Genomic DNA, 22,149 nt, shown 5'->3' with positions numbered 1-22,149 from the left:
CCCCCCATAATGCTACTCAAAGTTGAGACCGTACAAAACAATCTGGAGAAGGCTTATCTGGCTATACAGACAAAACCATCCCTGCTTTTACAATAACCAGCCTGTATTTGTAAAAAATCAACGATGTCCTCTTATTCTTCCCTCACCGAGGAACTGTCAGTTCTTCTGGATTGTGCGCCATACTTCCTCTTCCAACTACAGCTCACACACGCTCTATACCGGTCGTGGCTTCATGGTACCTGAGCACAGGTAACCAGTCACGGGCCAGAATGTAGAACAAGATAAGATGTAAGTTATGATTCTAGTCAGAGAAGAGCCTAACTATATGGCCAATGTAGTTGTAAATATATTTCCAATCTGAGTCTTCTTTCTGGGAGCATGGAACTGGGAGAAAGAACCAGGCCTAACTTCTACAAGGTTTGGACAGTTTAATCAGCTACAGAGCTCTGGAAAAAATTGCCTCCACTCTCTGAGACTTTTTTCTTTAATTGCTACACGAACTTTCTGTCCACACCAGGGTCATGGGAGTGATGGTTAGCTCAGAGTTCTGTGTGTAGGGAGCAATTCGAGGGTCACCCATTCTTTTGTGTCTTCCTTTCAGAAATCTGTTTTTAAATGGAGAAACAAAGACTATTGATGTATGGGAGACACAACCAGAGTGTCCATAAGAAGGGAGCCGAGCTACAAGCAGAGTCTGGTGTAGGGTAAAGTGAAGGGAATTAGTAAAGTTGATGTTTTTAAATAGAATATTGGTATTTTACTGGCGCACCCAAGTAGATTTTTATGTATTGAGATATTACTTGATTTAAGACTATGTCATAAAGTAGCATGCTATTTTGTATGCTAACTTAAAAAATAAGTTAAGGGACTAGAAAGATGGCTCAGTGGTTAAGAGACCTGACGGCTCTTCCAGAGGACCATCACCCATATGGCATCCTACAACCATCTGTAACTCAGGTTCCAAGGGATCCGACGCCCCCTGCTGGTGTCTATGGCCACCAACTGCGCCATGGTGCACTTACGGGTGCGCAGGCAAACTCTCACACGTTAAAAAAAAATAATTTAAAGAGTGAAAAAAGAAAATATTATTTTCATTGGAGTCAGAGTTGAAGGGCTGTAATCCCAGCACTCAGGAAGCAGATGCAGAAGGCTATCTGTAAATTTGAAGCCATCCTGGTCTACAAAGCGAGTTCCAGGGCAGCCAGGGTTATACCTTTGAGACACTGTGTAAGGGTCTCAACTCCCCTGTCTAACGAAAAGAAAAAAAAAAAAAGTAAGTATAACTTGCCTAGAAGTTTTCATGTCACCCCCTTTAAATTCTGCATCTAAAGACAGCTTAAATCCAAGACCAAGCAAAGGTGAAGGAAAAGAGCATAGCTCTCCCAGACTTGGCATTTCTGCACAAGAACACGCTTCGGTCCTGGAAGGGGGCGGAACGCGTGGACTACAACTTCCAGAGGGCCATGCGGAGAGGCACCCTCGCTGATTGGCTACTTGGGCGCCGCCCTCTGCTCCGCCCCTCCGAAATGACCCTGTTCCAGGTCCCGGGCTAGAGTGTTCTGGAGGCCCACTTCAGACCGGGTACTTCCTTTGCTGACTTCATGGCGGCGCGGCCTGCGTCCGGAATAGTGCGGCAGCTCCTGAGGTCCAATGCCCGGGGTTGCAGCTCGGGGGCTCCTGTGACGCAGCCCCGCCCCGGGGAGCCCTCGAGACCTACCAGGGAGGTGAGCCCACCCAGCCCGCCTGCACACACCTACCTGGAGGGCCACCCAAGCATGCCACCCTTATCTTCAGAATGCACTCTCTGTCCTGGAGGCTTCTTTTGGGGAGGACCCTGGGCACTCACTGCTGGGTCGCTTGAGTTCACTCCTGCCTAGCGAGAAGGACTCCTGTTTCCCCTGCACCCCCCTTCCCCGGAGGACCACCTAATAACAGGTAGCTGTGCTGCAGCAGGAAAAGGGGGTGCTATTAAGGAGTGAGTGTTAGGTTCCAGTGAGCTGTTCTAGCTTTCGCTTCCACCCAGTCTATTAAACATTATTCCTCACCTCCGGGGAGGAGGGTGCCAGTGCAGTCAGGTGTCCCCCGGACAACTGCTTCTTTGACAAGGTCTAAAAATATTGCTAGCCAGGTGTCCGGCACAGCCGGTTGTCACTTTGTTGTGGCAGGGTTCCATGACCTATCTTGTTTCTCTTGGGATGGGGTGGCCTCATTTGATGAGAAACAGAGCAAGACCAGGCTCCATGTTAAGGAGTTTCTGCCTGTCTTCATAGTGAGGGGCAGGGTCGTGTATCGAACTTCTCTGAGTGTTTCCAGTGACAGTAGGTCTTAAGTTTGTTGTTTTATCTAAATGGTTAGGGAAACCCGAGAAACTGTTCTATTTCGTTTCCATCCATCCACTTCTGTCTTCCAGGACTGAGCGTGAGGTCCCAGGACTCTGAATTTCACAATATTTGCCTCTCCCATCTTGCTCAAGACATAGGCAGGCTTATGTCAGAGCGTTCACTTCCTCAGACTTGCCTCTCTGAGATCCTCAGATAAAGCAGGCTTGTTGTTACAGGGCTCTCTAAACCCTTGAACTTTGTACTTGAGTGAAAGCGCTAGGATAGCCAAGGCCACTGTGGGAGCTCTTAAAAACCGATACTAGCAAAAAAGAATTTTTTCTTCCTCGTCATGGATTTTGTGCTTTTTGTGAGGAGGCCTGTGCAATGTGACTAGCTGATGGCCCCTTGGCTTCACACTCTCTCTTGGGGCACAGCAAGGCAGGACCTTAAACAGAACCACCTGTGCTAGCCTCTCCCCTGGGGTGCTGTATTAGGTCCTGTTGGGCACATCCTACCAGGGCAAGCAGTCATTCTGTCAGTGGCACCTCAGACATTGCGTTCTGCGTATCTCACTTGGGACCGTCTTCCTCTAATTGACAGTTCCTGGATGCTAGGTCTCCCTCCGCCTTTCTAAGTATTTCCTCCGGTGTTTCCCTCAGTGCATGCAGCCAGCCAAGCCAGCAAATGTCTCTTGGCTGCTTGAAGCACATCTAATGAGTCAGGTGGAGCAGTAGACAGAGCAAGGCCTAAGGAGACCTGTGATCTTATCTTTCGTTGGCCTCTAAGTTTACCTGGCTTCTAGTCTGTGCACTCACTTTCCCTTGCTTTCTGTCTATAAATCCAGAGGCTTAAACTGACTCACCTTGTACAGGGGCATAGGGCATGAGATCTGTAAGAGCATCTTAGAGGTGAGGTGAAATGAGGTATTCAGCTCCTTTATAGAACTGCCAGTGGGCAGGAGCAGAGGTGCAAAATCCGCCACCCTCGCCCTGCCTTCCTTTCCTCCAGGGACCCTCTGCCCTTCACAGTGCTCTGGTGGGCTGAGGTGGGGAGCCATGATGGATGCTCACTGGGCTTCCTGCGTGTCACGGTGTGGGTGTGAAAGAGAAGTGAATGTTAGGTGGGAGCTGGCTGTGCAGAGTGGAAAGGGGGTCTTGGGGCAGTCTAAGGACGGGTGGACAGCTTCCACAGGCGCCTAAGGGGAATGGAGAGGAGCGGCCGTCTTGGCCGAGGTACAACAGACAGCTTCCTGAACATTTAGTTCCGGCAAACCCTTTCCTTCTCTGGAACTCTACTCTGACTTTCTGGGGGGCAGAAAAGAGTTCTGGGCGGAGGCCTGAACCCACTGCCTGTGGTGGGGTTAAAGGACTCTAGGTGACTCAGGCCAAGACAAAGTCACCTAGCTATTCAGAGTTCTAGAAAAGAGCAAAAGCTGGCAGGTGGGTGTTGAAGACAGGAATTGGTGCAGGAGAAATCACGGGAGTGGTTCTGGAAGGAGAGCAGGGAGAACAGTGTTGGGAGTAGGGAGGACAGTGCTGGGGGGGGAGCAGGGAGGACAGCTGGAGGGAGCAGGGAGGACAATGTTGGGAGTAGGGAGAATGGTGCTGGGGGGAGCAGGGAGGACAGTGTTGGGGGAGTAGGGAGTATGGTGCTGGGGGGAGCAGGGAGAATGGTGCTGGGGGAGCAGCAAGGAGGATGGCACTGGGAAAGACTTTCCTTTTTGCTTTCGACTTACTCAGTTCCTTGAAATCCATGTCTCAGGGGAGTGGACTATGCTGGTCAGGAACCGGAGATGCAAAGACCCCCCACTCTTAGGTAACTGGGGAGAAAGCCATTTAACAAAGCTTGGGACAGTGTTTGCTAAATAGTTTGAGGTGTGTGTGTGTGTGTGTGTGTGTGTGTGTGTGTGTGGTATGTATGTTCAAGTGCATGTGCCCATGTCTTTGAAAGCCAGAAGACAATCTCAGGTCTCACTCCTCAGGTGACATCCACTTTGCTTTTGAGACAAGGTCTTTTATTGGTAACAAGGGCTTGGCAGTTTGGCTAGGATGGCTGGCCAGTGAGCATCAGGGATCCGCCCGTGCCTCTCTCCCTAGCTTTATAAGCATGGGTTCTGGTTATTGAACGCAGATCCCTGCAAAGCAGGCATTTGAATCCCCACCTCGGTTAATCTAATCTAGATAATCTCTTGCATACCTAGAGGGGCAACTTGATGATGTTAACCAGCCCAGATGGCAGTCACTTACTGATAGTTTGTAAGGGACCTCCAGTTGAATTAGATGGGCTTGTTTCCACTTTGCAGAAGAACAAGCTAAGCAGGCGCATCATGTCAGAGCCCGTGCCCAGCTGGAGCAAGCCAGGCTTGGCCACCATCCTCAAGAAGCCAAATGAGGCTGGGCAGTGGCAGCGCATGACTTTAATCCCAGCACTTGGGAGGCAGAGGCGGGTGGATTTCTGAGTTCAAGGCCAGCCTGGTCTACAGAGTGAGATCCAGGACAGCCAGTGCTACAGCCAGTGTCTCTTAAAAACCAAAAAGAAAAAGAAAAAAGAAAGAAAGAAGCCAAATGATTCAAATTAATAATGAAAAAACAGAAAAATGTAGTTTTATTCAATATGACCTTCTTTTCCTTCTCTTAGCTTGAGACTCCTGGGGAAAATTCCAGCTCCCTGGGGGAACCTCTTTTCAGAAATCCAGATAGACAGGGAGGAACACATTGTCTCTCTAGAATGTCCCCATCCTTCAGGCACTACCTACAAGCCATCTGTATCCGAAGATAGCTTTGAATGGGGCCCAACACAGAGTCATAACTTATAAAATGATGGGTGGTTGAGTGGGTGGGTAGGTGGGTGTTTTTTTGTTTGGGTTTGTTGTTGTTTTGTTTGCAAAACAGTTGTGTGGTTCTTGGGCAGATTAACTTTGTAGATGTCAGCATCCTGTTGCAACAGCCAAAGCCAAGGGCATGCCTGGAACTTAAAAGGATCCAGGCCCTTGGTCCATAGCGAGTACCAGATTTCAAAGTCTGCACTCAACCAGGACTGCTCCTGGCTTAAAAGGTTTCTCAGCCCTGCCTGCACAGTACAGAGTACAGGCACTCAGAGGAAGTCAACTTGTGCTGGTAAGACTCACCAGCTGTCCTGGAAGCTCTGTGGTAAACATGAGCCAGCATTGAGAACCTGGTACAGGGTTAAGCCATTTGGCAGAGACTAGCCTGGAAGTGATTCTGCACAGACCTAGATGTTACACAGTGCTCTGACACACTGTGGTCAGCATCCTTGGATGGGATGGGAGAGGGGGGTCCCACCACCTCCAGGAGACTGTAGGAAGTGGGGTGGGGTGGAAGTAGGTCTTAAGATGGGGGGGAGGGGAATGAGTCAGGGGTGGGGCTTCCTGTATCATGATAAATGTGCTTGGCCAGCTGGGAGGGAAGGGTGTGTGTGTTGGAGGGTTGGGCAATTGGCCAGCCCCTTAATTACTCCTTGGCCAGACTTGCTCTGGGGTTTCTGCTGAGTCATGCTTCTTGATCCTTTCACTCCCAATTCCTGGGTTTATTTTGGCTCCTCCCCATCTTTGCACAACTGCATGTTAAATTAGAGGGAGGAACACCTCTCGGCCATGAAGAACTGGGACCTGGAGTGATTCACTCACTCATGGCTGGATTCCCTCTAGCTGTTGATGGACAAGAAGGTGTCATTCTGCCCCAAACCTGTCTCCTAGGTAGCTCAGCTCTTGAAGTCTACACCAGTCTTCCCCTAGGCCACACAATGGCTGGCTAATCCTTCCTTTTGGCACTAGGTAAGGAATGCAAAATATAGGAGCTGCATAAAGAAAAATCTAGAATTCCCATGCACTTACACCCAGCTTGAACACACCTGGCTTATGCTAAATTCTGTAGTGAAGTTGTCTGCAGTCTTGGTGGGTAGAACTTTCCTTCAGTCAGGGAGAGGAGCAGTACCCCTTACTGTGGCTAACTGGAAGGGCTGGAGGTGCTGGGATGTAAGGAAGATGTAAGGCAGCTCATGTATGCGCTACCCCAGCTTGCCACACCGGGGCCATTTTGCCAGTCTCCCAGAGTCGGTAGCAAGGGCTCATGCTCCACGTCCCTGTCCTTGCAGGGGCTGTCCCTGAGGCTCCAGTTCCTCCAGGAGCATGCGGCTCCCTTCTCTGCCTTCCTCACGGACAGCTTTGGCCGGCAGCACAGTTACCTGCGGATCTCTCTCACAGAGAAGTGCAACCTCCGATGTGAGTCTCCCCCTGGGCATCCCCAGGCCACTGTCCCTCTGCCAGAGTGACACCTGCAGTCACTCCCAGTCAGCCCTTTCCTCCTTCCCACTCATCTCACCTCACTGACAGGCTGGTCAGCCTGGAGTGGCTACACAAGGCTGAAGTTAGCTTTCAGGTTATGGAAGCTAGGGGTCTCCTTGAGATTCGATTTGGAAATTGTGATCAGGTTTGGGGTAAAGAGTAGGTCTGGGGCCATGCTTCCTCTTCAGGGTTCTTTCCCAAGTCCAGGACATGGCCAAGGGTGTGGGTGTCGGGTTGGGGAAGTATGGCATTGCAGAGGAGCTGTAAATATAGTCATGGCCATGACCATGAGGTGCTCCTGTTCTGTGTTGGGCTAGCACCAGCCATACCGGCACACACAACTCACTGTGCGATCCCAGGGATGCTGGAGATTTACAGTGTGGGTCCACTTCCTTCCCTGTTATCCTCACCTGCTCCCTCCCCTCTGCACCCCTCCTGCCCCCCTCCACTATATTTCATACGTATTGAGTAAGTAAGCGCATGTGTCTTCGGTAAGTGTTTACCCAAACAGAATGTACCACACATGTGCTTTCTGGTTCTCACCGTCTCTTCCATCCTGAGAGTCCAGGTGTGCATTCTGTGTGAGTATTTGACACTGTGACTCAGATAGGCATTTCTAGTCTGCCGATAGTGTTACACGATGTTGATGTCTTCAGAATTCACACTGAGAACCTGGTAGCTGGGGTCCAAAGAAATAAACAAACACACACACACACACACACACACAAATTGCAGGGGGTCAGGAAGTGGTTGGGTTGGTAGAGCGTACCATGTAAGTATGAGACCCTGATTTCAACTTTCAGAATCCATGTTAAAATTTTTTTTAAAAAAAGGCAGGGCATGCATAGGGTGCTCTCTAAAAATCGCAGTGCTGGGAAGGCAGGTAGATGGACCCCTTCATTAGCTGATGATCCTAGCTGAGTCTGCACATGCCTGATAAAAGTAAGACCTTGTCTCCAAAAAATAAGATGGGGGAGTGACTGAGGAAGAGACCCCAGGTTGAACTTTGGCCTATACATCTGCACATGAGCACACACAGAATTGCAAAATGCCTCATCATGTTTTCTTTGTGATTTTGTGTTGGGCTGTGCTGATAGCTGCCTGGGGCCACAGATGACCCATTGACAGGGGTAGACATGCCTGTGAGTCTAGCAGACCAGCCTGACTCTTGGTAAAGGTGGAGAGTGATGGGAGGAAATGGTGTCCTCTACCCCCAACCCCATGCCTCTCGTCTTTATTCCACTCTGCTCCTTCATCTAGGCAAAGAGCCCCTAGGTTTTTCAAGCTGATGCAAATCTGTGCATAGGATAGACCCGGGGACACTGTGGTAACAGGACAGTGGCTTTCAGCAAGCCAAATCATTTTCTTCATCTTATGGCTTTCACAGAAAAGCCTACATTGCCACAACTAGACTGGCTGAGAATGGACTGTGCTGTCAGACATGGGACAAGGCCCTGGCCTTTCTAGGTTGGTCTGCCTGAGTGCCCTCAGATTAAAGCAACCAGTGACACAGGCATTCCCCTGCTCTGAGAGGCTCTGCTTTGGCCTAATTTATCTTCTTTAACCCAAGCCCTCAGCTCCATTATTGAGGGACATAAGGCCAGATTACAGGGAGATGAGAAATGCCTTTGTACCATTCAGATGGGGTTCAGGACAACTGTCAGTCTGTAGAGGAGCAGGACACCTGCCTGTCACACCTGTCTCCTACCTCTTCATCCCCTTTCTTTTCTCAGGCCAGTATTGCATGCCCGAGGAGGGTGTGTCCCTGACCCCCAAAGCTGACCTACTGACCACAGAGGAGATCCTGACCCTTGCCCGCCTCTTTGTGAAGGAAGGTGTGGACAAGATCCGTCTCACTGGTGGGGAGCCTCTCATCCGACCGGATGTGGTGGACATCGTGGGTGAGTTGGTCACGTGCCATTTCCTGTTCTTGTCTCCTGTCTCATCTAGCAGGACTCCACTGCTAACTCCTGCTTATCTGACAGCTGCCACTCATGCACACATTGAGCCCCGGAACACCTTCTAAGAGAGCTACTACTCATTCTTGTTCTGGTGAGGGATGCTGGCTAGGAGAGCGTCACCTCTTCCAGCGTCTCAGCTACTGGAGGCCAAGTCACAGTGGCTTGCTATGACATTGAGTTCAGAGTCCTCACAGGAGGCCCTGTGGCCAGGCTCCTGCTAGCCACTTCTCTGCCCCTTCCTTCCTCTCTGGCCATAGCATTCCCTTCGACAGGACCTTATAACTTGCCCTCTGTCATGTCCCTGCCCAAATTTGGTCAACTCAGCAAGGCCTTGGCCACTCTGCCTCTTTGTGTTCCTCCCAGAGCCTCTTCCCTCAGACTTGGCAAGGTGCCGACTGTGAACTAAATATGGGCTGTCACTGTTTTTGTTTTTGTTTTTAAGTTTCGTTTTAAATTGGTTTTTACTCTGTATCTAGGGGGTATGGGGGGGGGGGTGTGCACACAAGTGCTGTGTCCAAGGAGACCAGAAGAGGGCATCAGATCCCCTGAGCTGGAGTTACAGGGTGGTGAGCCACCTTCTGTGGGTACTGGGAACTGGACTCTAGTCCTCCGGAAGAGCAGTGTGTCTTTCCAAACCCTACACACAGCATGTGACTCTGAGGATCTTCCCTGCAGTGTTAAGAAGGACATTGCCAAATCTGTCTCTTGGTGGCTTTGTTGTCCTGCTGATGGTGAAGAGTTTGGTCCAACTTTGTTCAGTCCTTGCTTCTTTGAGGTAACCCATCTTTTTCTCTGAACGTTCCTAATGTTCCCTTTGTATCCGGTTTCCTTGAGTTTTAAGAAAGTACTGCATAGACCTTGAACAGACTCTTCCTTGTGCATCCTCTTGGCATTCAGTATAATTTCCCGTTCATAAAAAATCACTTCTCAGAAGCTCAGGTAAACTTCTGAGAAAAGCCCATTATTTGTTTAATACTTTGTTCTTTCCATTACCGTTTTTCTCTTTATGATCTCTATCATTGGGTATTACCCCATCTCTTTGCCAATTTAATATATATATGTGTATGTTAAAAATGTCATACACTTGCCTCATTATGGCCGATATTGTCACTTTAAGATACACACATATGCATATATGTATATTATAATGTACATATATGTGTGTATATATGTATGTATGCTTTTATACATATGTGTGTGTGGTGTATAATTTTCTTGTTTTAGACAAACTCTCCTTAGCCCCTGTTGGCCTCAAACTCCCATGTAACCTAGGATGGCCTTGAACTTCTGATCCTCTAGTGTAGGCACCATCAGCTAGCTTAAACTGCCCTTTGGTTTCAGATTTCTTCCTCCTTTTCTCTTGGGAGAGCCACTTGATTTTCTTCTGACTTCTCCTTCTGTGTCCACCCATATCCCTCTCGACTGTCTTTACGGTTAATCACTTTCAGGATTTCTCTGGGCAGATTAAAGATGCAGCCTTTGCAGGTGAGCTCAGCTAGTTTACAGGAGCTTGGGAAAGCCTGAGTTAGTCTATTGCTGTGTAGTGTCTTATGAAGAATGGGTGTGTTTACTTCTGAAGTGAAATGTGCTGTACTCTGATAATCACTGCTTTCTTTTCACTGACTTTGAAACTTGAGCCAGTTCTGCCCTTGAACCCCACCCAGGTGTCATAATGCAGGCTTGAGAGGCGAAGCCTCTTTCTCCTGGAATTTTATTTCATACCGTTAGTGTTTTTATTATTTTTATCTATTATAAGTATCATTGTGCGGATAAGGTTTTGTTTTGTGGTCTTGTTTGGGGTTTTCTGTTTCTTTGTTTCTGTCACCTTGACACAAGCTATGTCTTCTGGGAAGAGGTAACACCAGTCAAGGAATTACGTCTATAAGACTGACCAATAGACAAGTCTTAGGGCATTATGTTTATTAGTGATTGAGGTAGGAGGGCCCAGCCCATGGTGGGTGGGGCCATCCCAGGGCTGGTGGTCCTATAAGAAAGCAGGCTGAGCAAGCCATGAAGAGCATGCAGTAAGCAACATCCTTCCATGGCCTCTGCATCAGCTCCTGCATCCAGGTTCCTACCCTGTCCTGGCTGGGTTTGTGTGTCAACTTGACACAGCTGGAGTTATCACAGAGAAAGGAGCTTCAGTTGAGGAAATGCCTCCATGAGATCCAGCTGTAAGGCATTTTCTCAATTAGTGATCAAGGTAGAAAGGCCCCTTGTGGGTGGGACCGTCTCTGGGCTGGTAGTCTTGGGTTCTATAAGAGAGCAGGCTGAGCAAGCCAGGGGAAGCAAGCCAGTAAAGAACATCCCTCCATGGCCTCTGCATCAGCTCCTGCTTGAGTTCCAATCCTGACTTCCTTGGTGATGAACAGCAGTATGGAAGTGTAAGCCGAATAAACCCTTTCCTCCCCAACTTGCTTCTTGGTCATGATGTTTGTGCAGGAATAGAAACCCTGACTAAGACACTACCCTGAGTTCCTGCTCTTGTTGCTTTTGATGATGAACTGTCATATAGAACTGTGAGTGAAATAAACCCCTCCTTCTACAAGTTGCTTTTGGTCATAATGTTTCGTCACAGCAACAGTAGCCCTAACTAGGACACCTACCTTGTCAAAGAAAACTTGTTTATTATAGAAAAATATAGTTCTAGTTAACTTTTTAAAATCCAACTGCAAGCTAGTCATTGATTGAAAATATCCACCCTGAACATTTGACACTATATTACTAACTATAATGAAATACCTTTAGCAATGGATTTTATAGAGAGAACGGTCTCTTTGGATACTCAGGGTCAGGTGGGCTTCATGGATTCTGACTGTGGTGAAGGCTGGAGTGTGTATCTCAGTCTGTCTTGAGCCAGGATTCAGAGAGAGGATTCTCAGAGCTCTAGTCTGTTCTTAACCACCCCCTCCCCTGGCCATGGCCTAAGGACCTCTTATTAGATTCCACCTCTTGTCCAGCTCCACTACCTCCCCATAGCACCACTCCTGGACCAATCCTTTACCAACAGGCCTTTCCGAGACGCTGAACATCAGACCATAGCTCACGGTGCATCTTTCCCAGACAGTATTGGATCTGAGTGACCAGAAAGGGCATTTCCAGCCTCACAGTTTCCTTTCCTCTGTTCTTTTGCGTTCTCTAAGATTCCTTTTGCTCCGAGAGCTGGGAAGATGGTTGAGTCAGTAAAATGCCTACTGTGTGAGCATGAGAACCCGAGTTCATACATACCCCATCACCCATGGAAAAAAACAAGTATGGTGGAATATGCTCAGGTTATAGCGGTGCTGCTGAGTAGGGGCAGGGACAGGAGGATCTGTGGGGCTTGCTGCCCAGCCAGTCCAACCAAGCCAGTGACGTCCAGGTTCAGAGAGATGTCCTCATTCAAAGAACCAAGTGGAGGGTGATTGAAGAAGACCCCTATCATCAAGCCCTGGACTTCTGTCTTCAGCCCCTCAACTGTGCTTATTAACTTTGAAATTTAAGAACTCCCTTAATCTCTTGAGGCTTCTTTCCTTCCTTGTCTACTAAATGAGGAGCAGTCCCTGTTCTTCTTGGCTTTACTGAGCTAACCTCCTTACCAGAGCACCCAGCCCAGGGCAAGCACCCAGCCCTTCAGCTGATGGTTATCTTTATCCTGGTTTTTATTTATATGAGTGTCTGCATATGTGTTTGTGTGTGTGTATGTGTGTGTGTGTGCATGTGCGTGTGCATGTGCGCGTGCCACATGTGTGCCTGGTTCCTGGTGAGGCCAAAAGAATGCATCACCTCCCACTCCCCATCCCCAGATCTAGAGTTGCCCTGTGTGTGCTGGGAACTGAACCTGGCTTTTCTGCAAGAGAAACAAGTGGTCTCCGAGCTGAGCCATCTCCCCAGGCTCTCTCTTAGCCTGGCTTTTATTTCCACTCTCCTTACGAAGCCCAGCCTGGTTTGCAGGAGGTCCGCGTGGAGTAGTTTTGCCCTCCTGTTCTTCTCCCAGGGCAAACAGCCTAATGCAATCCTCTTATCTCTCCAGCCAGACTTCATGGGCTGGAAGGGCTGAGAACCATCGGCCTCACCACCAACGGCATCAACCTAGCCCGGCTGCTGCCCCGACTTCAGCAGGCAGGGCTCAATGCTGTTAACGTCAGCCTGGACACTCTGGTTCCCGCCAAGTTTGAGTTCATCGTCCGCAGAAAAGGTGATCGCAGGCAGGCTGAGGTGTGGTTCTCCCCAAGGATCTGACAGGGCTCTGTGTGTTTCTGTGGGGGAGTGGGAGGAGGGGTGCTCTGGGGGGTGTCACTTCCTCCTGGTGTCTGGATTATGGATGTGTGCTCAGTAAGGAATAAATACCAAGGCCAAGTTGTGTGCCTGGAGACAGGTGAGGCAGCTGATGTGGAAATGATCACCCTGAGCTGTCAGGCCCAGAGCACACTGGGTTCCTGTGCCATCTAGACATAAGCCTCAATTCCTCTCACTCTGCTTCAAATATTCTCACACGTGTCTCCCATGTGGTAGCTTCAGGGACCCTGTGATGGCAGATAGAACCAGCCTGGTGCTCTAGTCTCCTTAAGTCAGAGTCTGGCTTCTCTTACCCACGGGCACTCTACTTTTTGAATTTGGGGGTGTTGGCTGTCCATCACTGAGGGCTCTGGAAGGTGGGAGCAAGGCTAGGAAAGGCGGCTGTCCATCATCTTCTTTTGACCAGTGTCAGTACCAGCCGTACCCCCTCGCTTGTTCCTCAATACAGTTTTTTATGAATTTATATATTTATATATTTTATTTTGGGCTGGGGGACAGGTTTGTGTTTATGCATTTGCCGGTGCCTGTGCAGGTGGAGGCCAAAGGACAACCTCGGCTGTCGTTCCTCATGAGTTGTCCATGGGGAATCTTCTGAGATAGAATCTCTTGCTGGGATCTGGGATATACTGAGATAGATTACCTTGGTTGGCCAGGGAGCCCTGACTTTGCCTCTCCACCTCCCGGGGTTGGAATTACAAACACGCCATCACATCCAGCTCTTGACACATCCTGGGGATCAACCTCAGGTTCTCATGCCTTGGCTGCTGGAACGAAACGTAAAACCATGTCGAACATCCTCTGCCGATGTCTCGGTATCCACTGGAGTGCTGTTGGGAGGGAGAAAGCTCAGAGGGAGGGAGGTTCCTACCACATGCAATACAGAGCATGTGAGGACAGGATTTTGCTGGCCTAGGGCACAGAGAGCTTGGCTCTAAGGCACTCCCTCTGAGAGGGCTATGAACAGAGAGCAAGAGTTCTGGGAAGTGGGAAGTGAAAGGGACGCTTCAGACTGCCCCATCTCTGCATCATTCCCTCCTCTCCTGAGTCCTTCCTTAGTACAAGCCCCACCCCACAGCCGACATCAGGGTCTCAGACATCCAGTTTGTGCTCTGACCTTTCTCTGCCTCTGAGGGAACAGCTGTTGAGAACATGCCAGTGAGAGAGGTGCCTACATCCTACAAAGTAGTGTGTAATGACCTCAGCAGGGCCTCAGTTTCCCCGTGTAGGCTGGGCAGACAGCCAGATCATGGGTCAGCTAACTGTGGCCCATAGGCCACATCCAGGCCATGGAGCCAGGAGTGTGTTTTACAGATAACATTTATAATCATTAATTATTGAGAGCATGACCGGTGAACCCCAATTAAACAACTGTATCCCCAAGAAAACAGTCATTTCTCTGTCCCATGTAATAAAACCGTGCATTGGACTGGTGAGTTAGTGAATAAAGTAATTCTATAATTCCAAGAACCCAGTACCCTCTTCTGGCCTTCATGAGCACCAAGGACAGGTGGTGCAGACAAACATGCAGGCCAAACAGCCACATATGCAATATGAAATAAAGAAAGAACAAATCGAGGGAGACAGTTGCAGAGAGACACCCTCCACTTGTGCACACATACACCCCACAAATACATGAACGTGCACATGCCTACATACCCGCAAAAATAAATAAATAAATAAATGTTAATAGAAACAAAAATCGTATTGCTATACTCTGAATTTAGGACAAACAAGACTCATTCATATACCAAGTCTGGGAGCTGCCTCTTGGCTTGCATAGCCTGAGATGCTTGCTGTCTGACTCATGGGAGGAAACTTGTTCCATGTAACCATGGCCATTCACTGGAGAAGGGGGGGGAGTCCCTGAATCTCTGCTCCTTCCTCTCCGCAGGCTTCCACAAGGTTATGGAAGGTATCCACAAAGCCATCGAGCTGGGTTACAAGCCTGTGAAGGTGAGGGCCTATCACTCTTGCTGACTCCTGCCTTCCTTCCTGACCTTGGTTCCGTGACACCTGGCCATGTATCTCCCACTACTTCCTGCCAAATTACCCCTAATCCCCACTTCTCCCCGGTTGGGGGCAGAAAAAAAGCAGTGGCCTTTCCCCTCTGGAACACTGGGTGTCAAGAGCCAAGGGCTGGGTCCTGACCAGGTGCCCCGCCCCCTGAGCTCACCCTCATGAGAGCATGCTGCAGACAGCTCTCACTACGCATTTCTCCTTGGCCAGGTGAACTGTGTGGTTATGCGAGGCCTGAATGAAGACGAGCTGCTGGACTTTGTGGCCCTGACAGAGGGCCTTCCCTTGGACGTGCGCTTCATTGAGTACATGCCGTTTGACGGTGAGTGACAAGGGGTTTGGTGGGGGGGGGAAGGGGTGGCTGGGCCTCAGGGCTGTCCCTGGTACGGCTGAAACCTCGGGTGGCTGCTGGGAGGGATGGTGTGGAACATTCTGGAGTCAAGTCTGGATGTGATTTGATCCTTGGGCAGGGTCCCTTTCATCTCTGGTTCAAAAGCTCCCCCTGCCACCTGCAACTAAATACAGGCAACAAGTGGAACTTCAAGAAGATGGTTAGCTACAAGGAGATGCTGGACACCATCCGACAGCGGTGGCCAGGGCTGGAGAAGCTGCCGGAGGAGGACTCGAGCACTGCCAAGGTTGGGGAACAGGAGGGTAGGCCTGGGGGATGGTCTTGCCATCATCAGAGTTGGTGGGGTGCTGCTGTGAGCTCAGAGTGTAGCAGGGTGTTCAACAATGCCCTGGTTGCTTAAAAGAGCAGCCTAGATGGGGATGGGTAAGACTAAGCAACATCAGAGGCCAGGTTTCTGCAGGTAAATCCTGTCTCTCTCCTCCACACAGGCTTCTTTAGGCCTCCCATCCACATATACTTGCATCCATAGCAACTTTTCTCCAGAGCAAGCCAGGCAGAGGCAGGGGCTCATGAGTCAACCACCACACTAAAGAGAGCTGCAGAGCAGGGTCCTGACATCAGCCAGTGGGATCTTGGGAGTGAGGGATAGCCTACCCTCACCCTCCCACTGCCCTTCTCCCCCTAGGCCTTTAAGATCCCTGGCTTCCAGGGTCAGATCAGCTTCATCACATCCATGTCAGAGCATTTCTGTGGGACCTGCAACCGGTTGCGCATCACAGCTGATGGGAACCTCAAGGTGAGCAGTTCCACCCCTCCTACCCCAAGGACTCCTCGCTACCCAGTTCTCTCACATTCCACCATTATGTCATCATGGTTAGCCTCTTCCTCTCAGCCAGGGGCTCACTTCTGAAGCTAGCACCCAATACTCACTTGGCTCATTGCCATGCTCTGTGTCCTGCCCTGTGCCTATGGAAAGGTCCATTTCCTTAAGGCCATAAGAACTCATTGCCAAATTCAAAGAGGTCCCATGTGTGTCAGTGCTGGCCAGTGAGAATGATGGGCCTTGAGGAAAGGTTGGGATCTGGACTCACACTGCTTGATATCAGATCTGAAGGTCCACACTGTTGAGAGCTGTGATTCAGAACAGTTTCTGACTGTAGGGAGCAAAGTAAAGTCTCTGAATAAGAGGGAGACATGACCTCATCTTCATTGGATTTAAACTTAAGCTCAGTAAAAGGCCATTGAGCAATGATGAAGACAGAGGTGTGTGAGGGTGATGATGTGAGGTTGTACTGAGGAGACAGCTCTGTGCAATCACGGGGACCCAAGTTTGGACCTCCAGCTCCCATGCAGAAAGCCAAGCATGGCTGCATGCTTGCAATCCCATCGAGGTCACTATGGGAAATGTAAAATAGGTGTCTAAAGAGAAACGGAACGCTTATTTAGAGAGAGTTATGGTTAAGGGACATTGAGGGATTCTGAGGCGCAACAGCCAACAGCTGGCCCCACCTCAGTGGGAGATGTAGGAAGCAGTGTCACAGGGTCCAGTGAGGCTGAAGCCTTGAGGGAAGGGGGCTGGGGTTTCAGCTGTAGAAGGAAGCAGCTGCTGCCAGAGATGAGGGAACAGGGGAAAGCCAGAGCCTTCTCTTCCTTCCTCCTGAACTCCCAGGCAGAAGGCAGCACAGGAAGCCCACAGGAGAAGTCTATGGAGGACTCAACCTAGTATTGTCAGTGAAGGGCAGAGAGGAACGGGGCCCTGTGATGAAGGAAGGGGGGATGCCCAGGATACTGGAGAAGCTGGGCCTTCTATCTGAGAGCCCTGACTTCTTCAGAGTTCTGCCCTCCCTGTCTTTTCAAACGTTCTTCTGTGTCTCAGCGCACAACTGACATACAGAAGGCTCTGTGGCAGCATCGCTGTAGGTTTTCTAAGCTATCATATCCCCATCCCTATTTCCATCCCCGTCACCATGACTGAGGCAAGACTGAGGGGCCACAGGATGGCATCTCCGGCCAGGTGTGATGACTCACGCCTGTGATCCCAGCACTCGGGAGTCAGATGGAAGAGGGCACTGTCAGTCCCAGGCCATCTTGGACTATATAGCCTGAGCTCAAGACTGAGTCTCTGCCTCAGAAACAAACCAAAACCCCAAACCTGTTGTCTTCAATATCACTCAGCTGTGTAGTTACCAAGCGGGGACCATCAACCAAGTCAGGGACAGCGCAGGCACTTGTGTCCATACTGAATGGGACCAGGAAGGGCTGATGGGAAACAAGATGTGTGTACCACCTCTAGGGTGCTCAGCTCCTCTTGGTTGGGGTCCCCTCTCATGGTGCTGCCATCCCCATCAGGTATCTCAGGATAGCAGCAGCCCTGCTTCTTAGTTCTCCCTTTGTATCTTTTTAAATTCTCAACGAACACTGTACAGTCTTAAAGGAATATGATTTTGCCTCTTGCTTGTCCAGCCTCTCTGGCCCCTCCATGCAGGGTTTTCTGTCTCTCACGGCCCTGGATCCTGTCTCTAGTGTGATCCTGCTGTGGGAGGCATGAACACAGCCTGTTAGCTGGGTAGAGCTAGCAGCTTAGAAGCTGGAGGCAGAGGCTCTGGGATGAGGTGGCTGTTCTCATTCACAACAGGTCTGCCTCTTCGGGAACTCTGAGGTGTCACTGCGGGACCACCTGCGGGCGGGGGCCTCTGAGGAGGAGCTGCTGAGAATCATTGGGGCCGCAGTGGGTAGGAAGAAGCGGCAGCATGCAGGTAGGGGCTGGACAGGAGTGGGCTGGGTCAGTGGGAGGAAGTGGGGAGGGAGGAGTAGAAGGATGAACAATGCTGGGCCAAGGCTACCCACTCTAAATGTAGGTCTGGCCTCTGCCCATTTCCGTTGGAACTTTGAACTTAGGGTGTGATGGATGTTATTCTTTGAGGAAATTGACATAGCATTGGCAGCACAGGGAACCCCCAGATTCTCCAGGAGTATTTTATCATGTTGAGAGATACCACTGGCTCCCTGGATTCCCATGCATTGTCTTTGGGAGAGAGGGAATACCAGGTCCCTGGGCATTTCGAGACTGGGTAGCCTTGCAGCAATGTACATGAGGGGTTTGACAGGACGCCTGTGGCTGTGCACAGGGTGTTTAGGGCAAATTCATCCACCCATGCCATTCACTCCTGTCTCTCCTCCCTTGCTTCCCTCCCTGCCCATCCCTCCCTAATGCCAGGCATGTTCAATATTGCCCAGATGAAGAACCGGCCCATGATCCTCATCGGTGGGTGACCTATCAGTACGTAACTGTTCACCCTTGTCATTGGGGGGGATCCTGTGGGGTGGGGGACAGACTCCCTCTGTGAGGCAATCCCTGTTCTGCCCTTAATGGTCTACTTTTTTAAAAAAAATCCCTACCTTTATCTTTTCCAAAACTTTCCATGTCTGCTGTTCCCTGCCCATAGCAACCCCCTCACCTTTAGACTATAGAATGGCAAAGCCCCTCTCTGGAAGTCAAGGCAGGGGCTCCTACATCCCTGCTGCTCACTGAGTTGGCTATTCCCGGAGAGTGGAGCTCCTAGTTCAAATAGAGAGCTCCTCAGCTATGGAATCTCTCAACAGGACACAGCTGTCCCTTCTCTGCCACGTGGAATGCTAGTGCATGTGTGTGGCCCCTCAGTTGCCTCAAGCAGGCATACATTGAGATAGCTCTCTGAATATGCAAGATTTGAACTTGCCAGTTCCTTAACTCCAGGGACTGTATGCACTATGTATATGTGTGTGTGTGTGTGTGTATACATATGTGATATATATTATATATATTTATATATAATATATATAAATTATAGGATGCTTCTTCAAGTGAGGACCTCACTTCATAAAGCTCTGGGTGGTGTCCTGTCCTGAGAAACTGAATTGGTCCCTGAGGATCTAGGAAGGCCACTGCTATTCTGCTCAGTGCCAGATGGTCCCAGATGAGCCTGACCCCCTAGGTCACACCCACTCTTCTGAATTAGAACATTGGGATGGAGAAAGCACTAGGCAAACCTGAAGGGAATGGTTCCTTCCTCTGAAGCTTGGAGCACAGTGGCCCCAGTAGCCCAGAGGCCCAGAACAAAGTAGATTCCACGAGCCAGAGATGGCCCAATGTCCACCCCAGCACCACGACCACCCAGAGCAGTAGGGATGGGACACAAAGAAGCATTCTCCTGGGGAAGGCATCTTAGTCATCTCTCTTCCCCGTTATCTCCCCAACACTGGGTCTTAGTCTAGGCTTCTGCATCTTCGCAGCCAGGAATGGGAGCACCTTACTGGCCCTCCCTCAGACAGGCGAGTCTCAGAGCATGCCAGAAAAGGAGACATTAGGGAGGCCGTTAACCTCACACGGATTCGCTTAACTGAAATGTGTGGAGTGACTAGATTGGCCTGGTTTTCATAAAACAAGAGTTGCCTGGGTCAGGGCCTCTCTGACGCCCCATGAGCCTGTGAACCACTTAGAGATCCTTTTGGTTCTGTGTTGGTAGGGCCATGGTGGTTGTATCCACTCCCGTGTGCTGCTGATCATGGTGAGGACATCAGCTTTCTATCTGTTCTTTGGGAAACAGCAGTCTGCAGCATCCCCAAGGTTCCTTGAATCTGGGAACCAGTCTGACTTGATGTCCTTGTAGGGATTGGCAGCGTTTAAGTAGATGAACTGTAATGCTTGATGTCCTACCTGTCAATGGCATGATCGCTGTTGCTTCTCCATCAAAGGAATCAAAGTGAATATATCCATGGTGGGTGATCCAGGGCGAGACCTAGCTAGTTTTAGGGAAATGAATGGCTAGCAAAGCTATTTGATCCTTCAGGCCTTAGGAATGCCACAGGAAAGCTTTGGGACAGAGTTCAGAAGCACAGGGAGCTGGAATTGATCTTAGGGAGCCAGAAGTGATCTCGTTCTACCAATGCTGGGGAGCACAAACCAAATTGGGCGGCTTCTGTTCAGTTCCTTCTCTGTCTGCCTTTGTTCTTCCTTTTTCCCCCAGTATGAACAAGAAATCATGGCGGGGCAGGAGCAGGGCAGGAGAAGAGGTGGAGAAAGGACTGCTTTGGGGGCTTAGTCTCTTTTCTCTTCCCTTCTTGCTTTTCAGGGGTACTTTTGATGCTTCAAGATTCCCCACCAGCTCGTTGGAGCAATTTCTCCTGGGATCCCCTCCGTGTTCGGAATCCAAGTGCCAGACAGTGTCTCTCTGACCAGATGGCATCTTTGTGGAAGAGACACTGCATCCCCACGGCCCTTCCTCTGTCTCAGCAGTGCCTAGGGTCTGGCTCCCCTCAGAGACACTACAGCTCCTATCCAGACCCTGACACTCACTCAAAGTGCCTTAGCACAGGGTCCCAGGCCCCTGATGCCCCCTCGGGTCCAGGGCCGACCTCAAATCAGCTAACTCATGTGGATTCAGCAGGGCGGGCATCTATGGTAGATGTGGGTGGGAAGCCGGAGACAGAGCGGGTGGCTGTGGCCTCTGCCATGGTTCTTCTTGGACCCGTGGCCTTCAAGCTTGTCCAGCAGAACCAACTGAAGAAGGGCGATGCTCTGGTGGTGGCCCAGCTGGCTGGAGTCCAGGCAGCCAAGCTAACCAGTCAGTTGATCCCCCTCTGCCACCATGTGGCCCTGAGCCATGTGCAGGTGCACCTGGAGCTAGACAGCACACGCCACGCTGTGTTGATCCAGGCATCCTGCCGGGCCCGGGGTCCCACCGGGGTAGAGATGGAGGCGCTGACCTCGGCTGCCATGGCTGCCCTGACGGTGTATGACATGTGCAAGGCAGTCAGCAGGGACATTGTGGTGACAGAGGTAAAGCTCATTAGTAAGACTGGAGGGCAGCGGGGAGACTTCCATCGGGCTTAGAGTGCCACACTCTCCAGTCATGTCTCCCAAGGGGATGCAATTCAGGCTGAGGAAAAGATGTCACATTCCTCCAAATCTAGTGATTAGACCTAGGATCACCCTGTCTCTTTACCACTAACCTATGAGGTGTCGTCACCAGAAGACACCTGAGGCCTTGACACCTTCCAGGACTCTGGCAATGGGAGTTTCGATACTGGATACCCAAAACACACACACACACACACACACACACACACACACAAACGTCATATTGCTCAGGTTGTTTCAGACAGACAGCTTTATGCAGCCCTTCTCATGTAGGGTCCTCTCTTCTCTTCCCCGGGGAGAGAATAAGGGCTCATTAAGCAGAGGAACCCGCTTTGAGGAAGGAAAAGCACAAACTCCCTAAGGAATGTATCACAGACCGCCGACCCCCACCCCCGTCTCCGGCCCTCTCTTCCGACAGGATGCACACTTGTGGACCACAACCCTAAGGTCTTGTGCCAGCATCTACCCACACCTGGTTCTGTTCACTGTGGTCTGCCCACACCTCTCTACTCTGGCATGTGTCAGGGAAAGGGGCGTTGAAGGTGACCTTTACCCTCACAGCATACCAATAAACCACGGTGCCAGCTTTGGAGGTGAGGATTGAGGACTCTTTGTCAAGAAGGCACCCAAGTGCTCACTGTTACCACATGACCACCTCATGAGCACCCATTAGCCACATTCTAAAACACTCCCTAAAGGATGGGCAGGGGGTGGAGAAGGACCCTAGAAAGGCCAAAGGACATAGTCTCTGCACCCAGAGGTAAATCCAGAATGCACCATCCTAAGGCAGTTGGATAGATGGGAGTCCCAGACTCAGCTGTAGCTATCACAAGTGCTCAGAGCTAAGGCTTGGGAAGCAGAGACTCCTGGAGCTGAGACTTGAGAAGCAGAGACTCGTAGTTGACGCACCCCAAACAGTGGCCTGGCATGACAGCTTCTCTCAGATGGAGGAGATGCCCTCTGCCCTGTACAGAGGTATGTATGGTGATGGATGCTTAGCCATGGGCTCTTTAAAAGAT

At 50.3% G+C, this 22,149-nt stretch overlaps 1 protein-coding gene across 2 annotated transcripts; it reads left to right on the top strand.

Moving 5' to 3' along the window:
- Positions 1–1,535: 1,535 nt before the first annotated feature.
- On the top strand, positions 1,536–21,722 carry Mocs1 (molybdenum cofactor synthesis 1). 2 transcript variants are annotated; one of them, XM_021149202.2, is made up of 11 exons: positions 1,536–1,724; positions 6,435–6,561; positions 8,358–8,525; positions 12,598–12,762; positions 14,755–14,816; positions 15,090–15,201; positions 15,405–15,517; positions 15,917–16,027; positions 17,867–17,987; positions 18,449–18,496; positions 20,343–21,722. In XM_021149202.2, exons 1-11 carry the CDS (start codon positions 1,602–1,604, stop codon positions 21,101–21,103), a joined length of 1,911 nt encoding a protein of 636 aa, XP_021004861.1. In that variant the 5' UTR covers positions 1,536–1,601; the 3' UTR covers positions 21,104–21,722. The 2 variants fall into 2 exon arrangements, with proteins under 2 accessions (XP_021004861.1, XP_021004862.1); XM_021149203.2 differs by having other exon boundaries at positions 18,449–18,511; positions 20,343–20,607.
- The last annotated feature ends 427 nt before the right edge of the window (positions 21,723–22,149 follow it).

This window comes from Mus caroli, unplaced genomic scaffold, assembly GCF_978045245.1.
Source record: "Mus caroli unplaced genomic scaffold, Mus_caroli_1 scaffold_18, whole genome shotgun sequence".
NCBI lineage: Eukaryota > Metazoa > Chordata > Mammalia > Rodentia > Muridae > Mus > Mus caroli.
This window is presented reverse-complemented; position numbering and strand designations above follow the sequence as displayed.